Source organism: Thamnophis sirtalis, unplaced genomic scaffold (assembly GCF_051295495.1).
Source record: "Thamnophis sirtalis isolate CommonGarterSnake01/CBP01778 unplaced genomic scaffold, rThaSir2_p1.2 scaffold_2, whole genome shotgun sequence".
In the NCBI taxonomy this organism is placed as follows: domain Eukaryota; kingdom Metazoa; phylum Chordata; class Lepidosauria; order Squamata; family Natricidae; genus Thamnophis; species Thamnophis sirtalis.
In genome coordinates, this window is record NW_028261382.1 from 63,780,789 (window position 1) to 63,790,777 (window position 9,989).

Consider the following 9,989-nt stretch of genomic DNA (forward strand, 5'->3'; position numbering starts at 1 on the left):
ATCCTGCTGGTTCACCAATAATTTCAAGTAACTCAAGATGCAGAACATGCATTAGGAACACAAACTTCAGCTAAAACCCTAACTTGGTAAAGTGTTATTTTGTGGATTAAGAGATTCACAGCTGAAATGACATCAGGTTGAGGCGTAACATAAAGGGCCAAGCCAAGCCAGGCTGGGATCCAGTTGCATGTGATATTAAAACACAGGACACATATATTTATCCATTTTCTTGAAGGCAAGATGAATTAGAAGTAAATCGGACTTGCTTTCTTCTGTCTCAGTTCAATTCAGATGTGCTGTTCCTGTTTTTTCAACCTACAACCAGAATCCCAACGGCTATTCAACTAAGGCACCTGGGTTGCTATTACAGGCAGTGAAAGCCTGTTCCTCTTTAATAAAAGAAGTTTGGTCTCAAAACTGTATTTGCAATCAGCAAGGCCTGCTTGGACCATAAACCAGGTGGTTTTTATGCCATTACACAGCAGGAAATGCTCTGCTAGGCTGTGCCCACTCAACCTCCATATTTGCAACCTTCCTGTTGGGAGAAAATTTTAGGCGAGCCAAGACTGGCCAAGAATAGGTTCCTCGTTCCTGCTGATGTGGTCCTACCTAGTCAGTTTAGCCAACGTCTACAGAAGACAATCAGGTTAAACTCACAATGCTGCACACCTGTTTCCCCCTCCAGCAGAAACAGTACCTATGGGCGTCCCTTTGGTGCCCATAAGGATCCCCGCTTTGTAAAAAAAACTGTTCGAAATAAGATGCTGGCATGTTGTGAGGTCCCAGTCCTCAGCAGGATCTCTGAATTTATTCCTAGGGCTGGTAGTCGCCTCTCTGGCCTGCAATGCTAGTTTGTTATCCTCCCTGTCCAGAATGAAGACACTGGAGGGGGTAGCCATTAGAGAATAACCAGCCTTAAGAAAATGCACCCTCCCCCTTTAACTAGACATTAACAATTAGCAGCATGTCAAGTAGGGCTTGGTGGTTGCAGGTAGACACCAAGGTAGAGGAAAAAACATGTTTACCTAAGAATCATCTTCTTTTAATAACCACATAATCCCTTGCGGGGTAAAGTCTGGGCAACTGAGGGGAGCTGAGTGTTTACTGGCCAAATGCCCTTCCTGTCGCCAATGCGGAGTTTGGTTCAGCAAATATATTCTCATTGTGCCCAGAGAGAGAAATATCTGCCCCTACCTAGGATCGCACAGCATTCTTGATTGTGAGGCAAGAGCTCCACCTCTAGGCCACCGCACCACTCTTTAGACCTAAGAATGTTTCTTGAAAATTAATCTGACTGAAGCAGCCCTTTTCATAATTTCATCTAGCGTTCAGTGATTTGTCTCAACTCTACAAATCCAGAAGGCGGCATCTATTGTACACTTCAGATCTACCTGCAACAATTATTTAGGCCAAACCAAAATGAGATTTAGGCTTGTAAATTGTAGATAGGCTTGTAGATAGCTAGCTTAAAATTTAGATGCCAAACTATGAGCTTCAGTTACTACCTGTATACAGAAATATTTTAGAAGGGAAGTGTTTTTTTTAAAACCTTCCAAATCTTGCTCCAAATAATTATCCTTTGAAAGAGCCACTTGATTGGGTATTTGAAATACAACTTTATTATGATCTAAACAAAAAGGAATGGGAATGACAGTAACAAACAAGATTTACCACTGAATACTGTGATGAGACTGCAGCAGTCAGATTTGTAACTCAAATGTGGAGTAAATTTGCAGTCCAAAACAGCTAAATATGCAGGTCCAAAAAAATGAAGGAATTTTATTTTAACTGCCACATTCACACGCCAAACCCCATTCTCTCTTTCAGCATCCCAAAGATTAAAGCACATGTTCTGGTCAGCTAGAATAATAAAGTGGCAAACACGTTGCACCACTGACATCACAGGACAGTTGCCTATAAAACTAGACTTCTGACGCTGGGCTCCAGCTTCATCTCCCTCACAGGTCGTCATCTTCGTCTGGCAGTGCAGTGGTCTGAGCAATCTGGAAGAGGGGAAAAGGAAGGGTCAAAGAGCTCTGAAAAAAATGTCTAGGCCACAGGAAGGTGGCCAAGGTGGTTTTTTTTTAAAAAAAAGGGTTACCTGTAAATCTTGCTCGTACTGTGCTGCCAATGCTGGATCCATAACAACTTCTGGGGGCGCAAGAGCAGGCATGGCAACAAATTCCAGGTTGGGATCTCCAATGAGCTTTCTCGCCAACCAAAGGAAGGGCTTCTCAAAGTTGTAGTTACTCTTGGCTGAAATGTCATAGTACTAAATGCAAAAGGTTACAGAGAGGGAACTTGAGTTAGCAAGAGATTGAGGTATCTGTTATCCTCTGCAAGTGACTTCTACTATGTATTTGAGTTCTGAGAAGACGTACTTCGCTCGTTTGACTTAAATCTTTCTATCATCCTAAAATAGGTGCCTACTTTTATTGGAATTGAGAGATCAGAGCGAGCCGATTCAAAGAGAAAAATCACTTCGGGAATCATTGCCAACTAAATGAAAACATTGATAGAACAGAGTATTTTTTAGCTCAAGGTTGAACTGTGGGGGGTCTTTGATGTTCTCTCAGCTAGTTTTCTTGCAAACCTTTCATTATCGAAGTAGATAACACTAGGTAACACAATGGCTAGGCTGGCACTGATGTTACCTAGCTGTATCAGGAAACATCTGCATAAATCAAGTATGGTTGTTATTATTTTGCTTCAATCACATTGCATAATCTATAAAAAGGAAAGAGGATTCCCCCCCCCCACATGCAACACAAGCACTTAACAAATATGTTTGTTGGATTAAAACCCAAACTATAAAGAATTAAAGCTGCAAAACAGGTACATTTAGTATTTGGGGGGGGGGGGTGTCCCCTGGTGCTTTCAGAGCTTTCTTGCAGATGTTTCCTTACTCAAAGTAGTTCGCATGAATATTTGTTGAGCTAGAAGAGATGCCTTGTTCTTACCTGCAGGTTCTTCTTCCTGTGAAAGACAATGGACTTTGCTTTGACTTTCCTGTCCTTGATATCCACTTTGTTGCCACACAAAACTATGGGGATGTTTTCGCAAACCCGTACCAGATCTCTATGCCAGTTGGGTACATTCTTGTATGTAACCCTTGATGTTACATCGAACATTATGATGGCACATTGAGCTAGAAGGTAAAGCCATGGGCATGATTAGTCAAGGGGATAGAAGTAGCATCATTTACAGTTCTCATATTAAAGCAATTTGTATATAAAAGCACTCCCAAACTTTTGCATTGTTACTTCAACAGTATCCTAACCTTAATGCAGATTCATTTTGTAGTTTCACATTAAGTTTCAAAATATAGGATGCTCGCAGGTAATAAATCTTCAATTATTATCATCTTTTTAACATATGTAAATATAATGAAACCACAATTCTAACATTTTGATAGGAACAGAAATGTTATTGACATAGCATAGTTCTTTATTTCCTGTTCACAAATATTTGTTCAGATAATCAATTTATTTACAAAATGTATGACACCCCTGTCACTCTTGAACTGACCTTGAATGTAGTAACCATCCCGCAGACCTCCAAACTTTTCTTGACCAGCTGTATCCCATACATTAAATTTAATGGGACCTCTGTTAGTGTGGAACACCAGAGGATGAACTTCAACTCCAAGAGTAGCTACAACAAAATGAAATGTTAGTTGGTACACAGAATGTGAAGGCACAACACAAAGCTTTTAAGGACTATTTCTAAGTTATTTATCCATTTTGGGCCTGTCTGCATCTTGCCTACAAATTGTTAAGAAGCAACTTTTCTTTAAAAGTTATTTGTTTTTATTTTCAAGATCCCCCCCCCCCAGCAGTTTGACCCCTTTTTCTCTTTTCACTCACCTCACCCCCCCCCCCATCCACCAGGAGAGATGAAAAGGCTAATTATGGCACCGATGTCTTTTCAGCTCAAACTGTATGAGACCCTAGGCCTTTCAAATATACAGACCATAACTGTGTAGATATCTAGCATTTTTCACTCGTTAGTTTAGACCTGGTCCTCTGAAAGGTAAGATAGCTATCAAAATCATTTTAATGTGTCTAGATGACTTAAACAGTTTACATACCTACATACTTCTTCTCAAATTCACCAGTCAAGTGGCGTTTCACAAATGTTGTTTTACCAGTACCACCATCACCAACCAAAACAAGCTGAAATTTTTTTAAAAAAAGATTTTTAAGAAAATTGTCTTATGATAATTTTTGTCTACCAGTATCAATCTTGCAAAACAAATATATACCAACTTAGTATGCTGTAATTGTTACAGAATAGGATAAAGATCTAGGGAAAGTTAGATGTAAATTTTTGTAAGCATAAAATTGGCTAGGCTAGTAACTCAGATACTACAATTAACCAGATGTATCTACAAACTATTTACATAAGTCATATCATCCAAAACAGGCTTATTTCAAAATTGATAATAAAAAAAATAAAATATATTCAAACTTTCATATACATTGCAAACTATTCCAGTTGTGACAACTAATTAGCAGAAAAATGTTTCTTGAAATAAAAGGTAGCTAATTGATTTATGTTATGTATTTTCCCATCTTGATGTTTTATTGGCAAATTCGTATTAATCTAAGGAAAAGCTAAGCAAAAGAATGGTTTATATATAATTAATTTTGTTTTATTTAAAATTTTATTTCCATATCTTTGAAGTTACTCAAAAGGACTATAAAAATCATATCAAATTATTTATGTTCTCAAAATAAATTATACAATTTTACAATTAAAGCACCCCCCCCCCCAGTTTGGAATAGAATAGGGAATAACTACTATTTGGACAATATTAATAAAATTAATATATTTATTAATAAAAGTAGATACAATATGTGTAATGTTTTCCATATTTACAAATTCAATCCAACTTTGCTAATCTACCAAAAGCACTACCTTCACTCTCCAACAGGAATGTATCAAAAGAAACTCCTTCAATATAAATAATCAGAGATAACATGACTCATTAAAAATTACACCGTTTAGATAGCAATCTTTTTGAGTTGGGACTAAACTGTATTAAAATCTACAAATACATAATAAGAAAACAGGCATACAGTGTAGGCCACAAGCCTATTTGGGAATCAGATTGATCATATTCTACATATCTGTCTTCTAAAGAAACCATATCAAATTTCTAACCACACACTGTCAGCCCTCAACAGATTTAAAATAAATTTATGTTCCATCGAGAACAGGCATTTCTTTGAAGTGAAGGAGGGGAAAAGCCAAAAAAAGTCAGCCCAAAAAGGAGATCCGCATAAGCCAGAAAAGAATTCCTGTGGATTTGCAAACCAACAAAGAAAGCCTAGAGGCCCAGCTTGCTACGCAGGTTTCCTCCAGGACAAAATCATTACAAAAACCCGGGGTGAAAAGAAGGCCACTCAGCCCTACCTTAAACTGCACTTGGGGTTCTCCTTGTGGGGCGGCCATGCTGCGTCTGTGGGAAAGAGCAACGCATGAGTGGAGAGGCGGCACTGCGGATGATCGTCTGCCCCACTACGACGCTCCAAGGCGCGTGGCTGGCTGGCTCAACTCTCCATCCGGGTCGAGGAGGAGGAAGCAGTAAATGGCGGCAGGCAGGCAGAGGGCTGGCAAGGTTTTTTTGTGTGTTTCTCCTCCCTCCCCCCCACCTTCCAGCCCTTATAAAAACAACAAACACATACAGCTACATTCCACACAAAACTGTACAACCAGGGGCTTGTCAGAGGTGGTGAAAAACAGACTGGGCAGAGAAGGGAAAAGGGAGAGGCAGAGAAGAGGGCCGAGCTGGAAAATCAAATCACCTGTTTTCCTTTTATAGGAATATGCGCCCCCTCCCTGCCCCCTCTTCCAGGCACCCCAAGTCTGAGGGCAAAAGAGAGAGTGCCCTTAGAGAAGATCCCCCTTCCCCTTTTTTGGCATCTCCCCGAAAAGAGAAGGCCCCACTCATACTTTTCTTGGCACCCCACCCAAAAGTCGGGGGGGGGGGAGAAAAGTCTCCCTTTCCCTTTTCTTAGCATATCCTTACAAGCCTGCCCCCGCCTTAATGTGATCTCCCCTTAAAGACAAAATGGGGGGGGGGGGACAAGAAAACCTCATAAAGGGTCCCCTCACTTTCTTGCCATTCCCCTCACCAAGTCAAAAATCTGGACCGTAGAAGAGAGTCCCCCTTCCCCCTTTCTTGAGATCTCCCCAAAGTAAAGATTGGGGGATTAGAAGAGAGATTCCCCTAGAGAGCTCTCCCACCTTTCTTGGGACTCAATAAATAAGTGGTTCCCAAAGTGGGGCCCAGTTTGACTTTTTGGGGGGGGGGGATTTGAACTTGTTTAAACAAGTTAATGGCCTTTTAGGCCTTCCTCCATGTGAGTTGAGTTCATTTTTTGAGTAAAGTAAGAGTTATATTGGGGGGGGGGGTGTCAGGATTTTAGGTGGGGCATGGCCAAAAAAGGTTGGGAACCACTACCCTAAATGAAAACGTCGGGCCTGGGGGGTGGGTGCAAAACAGAGACACCCACCCTCCAGAAGTAGGGCATCTCCTCCCACCTTTCTTGGCAACACCCCCCCCCCGGAGTAAGTCTGTAGAAAGCAATAAACAAGAGCAAAGTCTGGAGGGGCAGAAGAGAGACCCACAAAAAAGAGCCCCTCCCCCACCTTTCTTGGCATCCCCCCAAATAAGTCCGTAGGAAGCAATAAACAAGACCCCCCCTCAAAAAAGCGCTCCTCCCCCACCTTTCTAGGCCACTCCCCTTAATGGGAGGAAAGCCACATGGAGGCTGAAGAGACTCCCCTCCCAGAAAGCCCTCCCTTTTTTTCCACCCTGCATCCCCCTCCATCCATCACCCCCCCTGACCTATTTTTTCGACTCACCTCCGAAGGAGAGCGCTGCGTTTGGGCGCCCATTTCCCCCCTCCCCGCGCATGCGCACAAAGCCCTCCTCGCCCTCTCCCCCCCACCGCCGCCAACGGCCTCCCGCCAACCGCCGCTTCGCTTCCCCCCCTCCCCGCGCATGCGCCTCTTTTTCTTCGCGGCGGCGGCGGGGGGGAATCATTCGGAAGGCCTTTCCCGCCCTTTTTTTTTTTTTTGGCCGTGTGGAGGTGGGGGTGGGGTGAAAAGAAATGAGAGGCGGCCTAGCTGTTCCCGCGAGGTGGGCGAGCCCGGCCGCGGCCTTTTTTTCCCCTTCCCTCGCTTCGCCGAGCAGGTTACCTTTTCTCGTCCGCTGCTTTGCCTTCCTTCCTTCTCCGCTCGCGGCTGCCGCTGTGACTGAAGGGAAAAGCGAGCGGACGGGCGGGCTGTGAGGGAAGATGGCGGAAGCGCGCTCGTTCAAAATCGCCCTGAAAGAAGCAAGCAGCCGCAGCAGCAGCCGAGGGCGGGGGGAGCGCGCACGCCGGTGACGTAGCGGCACCGGGAAGTAGCCAATCAGCGTGTCGGCGTAGCCGCGGCGAGAGGGGAGGGGCTTAACGTCACGCGGCCGCCCCTGCGCGGTGAGAATGCCTCAGAAGCTTGGGCTCGTCGTTCTTTCTCTTTCTCTGCCCTCGCTGCGCAGAGCCACCCCCGCCTTTCTCGGCGGAGAGAGTGAATGCGCGCGGCTTCTTCGATAGCTCCGCCCACCCACTCGCGTTGGGGTTGCGCCTGCGCGTGGCGCTCGGCCGTTCTGGCGCGAAAAGGGAGAGCTCTTCTCCCCCCCCCCGTCCCTCTTCCCCTCCCTGAGGCCGCCTCTATTTTAGACTTTAAATACTTACACAAAGGAGGGAAATTATAATTATTATTATTATTGATACATTTTTGAATTTGACTGATGACAGTCAAATTTGCTAGTTTGCTAGGATGACTCCGACAAGGTTCTAAGAAGTGGGGGGCAGGGGGTCGGCTCTGGGTTACATGTTTAATGAATGTTTCATGTTTAATGAATAAAGTATAATAAAATATATCATAATAATAAAACTATAAAAATAATAATTATTATTAGGGATACATTTTTGAATTTGAGTTTCATGTTTAATGAATAAGTACAATAATAAAAATAATTAAAATTATTAGGAATACATTTTTAAATTTGAGTTTCATGTTTAATGAGTAAAGTATAATAAAAACTAATAAAAACAATAATAAAAGTTATTATTATTAGGGATACATTTTTGAATGACTGAGTTTCATGTTTAATGAATAAAGTATTTTTTTAAAAGCAAGCAATGCAAAGGGCGATGCAAAAGAGCGATTAGGCCCCAGCAAGGTGCTTTTTTCTTGCAACCTTTAGCTTGCCTTTTGGGGAGAAGATGGGCTATGTAATCCAGCATTGCAAAAGTTGGGGAACAAGCCCTGCAGATGGACTGGGGGGGATGCACTGATTTTTCCCATTCCTGGGGCAATTGCAATGGTGAATTGATCCCAGGTGGCTGGCCGAAGACAAAGTTCTTAATATGTTGCCCCGAATATCATAATAAATGCAGTGCTGGTGAAATAATGCAAAATAACCAACACTAAATTGCCAGTCTGGTTTTTTTCCCCTGCCTTCATTAACTCCTTTATTCATTATTTCATAAAGGAACAGACCCAAAATTTAATGATGGAAGTGATCCAATCAGTCCAGTCCCTTTTCTTTCTTACTTGGACATTTTAAATTGTAATGGTTGACTTTTTGATTAGAAACTAAGGAGAAATTTCCTGACAGTAAAACAATTAACCAGTAGAACAACTTGCCTCCAGATTGTGAATGCTCCAACACTGGAAGTTTTCAAGAAGAGATTAGATAACCAATTGTCTGAAGTGGTGTACGGTTTCCTGCCAAAGTAGGGGGTTGGACTAGAAGACCTCCAAGGTCCCTTCCACCTTTGTTATTCCATTCTATTCTATTCCCTATTCTATAATTTATTCTCATCAATTTAAATATTTCTTTCTGGGAATGCCTCAGTTTGCCTCTTAGTGGTCAGAAAGGAAGTTTGCATTATATTTCATTCCATCTTCTGTGTACATTGTTCGAATCATTTATTTTTCTCTTCTACCTTTGACCTCTTAAGAATCAATCCATTGAAATGTAAATATTTTCTGCTGTGGCAAGGCACCAGTCCTGTACAGGTAGTCCTCGACTTATTTCATTTAGTGACCATTCAAAATTATAATAGCACTGAAAAAAAGTGACTTATGACCCCTTTCCACATTTACAGCCATTGTAGCATCCCTATAATCATCATCATTTAATGACCCCATAATCCCTTGCAGGGGTGGAGTCTTGGCAACTGAATGCAGCTGAGTGTTTTCTGGCCGAATGCCCTTCCTGTTGCCAATGCGGAGTTTTGTTCAGATGATATATTCTCATTGTGCCCAGAGAGAGAACTATCTGCCTCTACTTAGGATCAAACTCACAGCCTTCTGATTGTGAGGCGAGAGCTCCACTTCTAGACCACTGCAACCCCTCTGCAGCATCCCTATAGTCATGGGATCAAAATTCAGATGCCGGGCAACTGGTTCATATTTATGACCGTTGCTGTGTCCCAAGGTCGCATGATCACTTTTTGTGAACTTCTGACAAGCAAAGTCAATGGGGAAGCCAGATTTGCTTAATAGAAGGATTTCTAACTTACCAACTGCAGTGATTCACTGCAACTGTGGCAAGAAAGGTTGTAAAATGGGGCAAAACTCACTTAACAGAAATTTTGGGCTCCATTGTCGTATGTCAAGAACTACCTGTACTTGATTTTTTTTGTTCTTTCTGCAATAAGGATGCAGTTTCAAAAGGAGAAACTTTCACCTGTAAGCTTATTTTTTCCTCACTGCTTCTCCTGATTTCTCTAGAAATGAGAAAAGAAACCGGAACCATCTGCTTGGTTTTGCTAAATATTTAATGTCAACCCCAATCTATTTATTTTCTATATATTAAAAGCGAAACACCACTTATGCTTCATCATAAAATCTCCAGAACTGTAAAGCCTACAAACTTGAGATTTGGCACGTATATTCCTCTTGGCTTCTAGGTGCCCGCTAAGAAA

General features: G+C 42.3%; 1 protein-coding gene across 1 annotated transcript; it reads right to left on the reverse strand.

Annotated features, from left to right (window-relative positions):
- Positions 1-1,596: 1,596 nt before the first annotated feature.
- Positions 1,597-7,370, reverse strand: RAN (RAN, member RAS oncogene family). Its single transcript, XM_014067476.2, has 7 exons — positions 7,210-7,370; positions 5,419-5,464; positions 4,091-4,175; positions 3,529-3,654; positions 2,961-3,148; positions 2,102-2,272; positions 1,597-2,003 (listed from the first exon to the last, which is right to left on the reverse strand). Exons 2-7 carry the CDS (start codon positions 5,455-5,457, stop codon positions 1,959-1,961), a joined length of 654 nt encoding a protein of 217 aa, XP_013922951.1. The 5' UTR covers positions 5,458-5,464; positions 7,210-7,370; the 3' UTR covers positions 1,597-1,958.
- Positions 7,371-9,989: the final 2,619 nt, after the last annotated feature.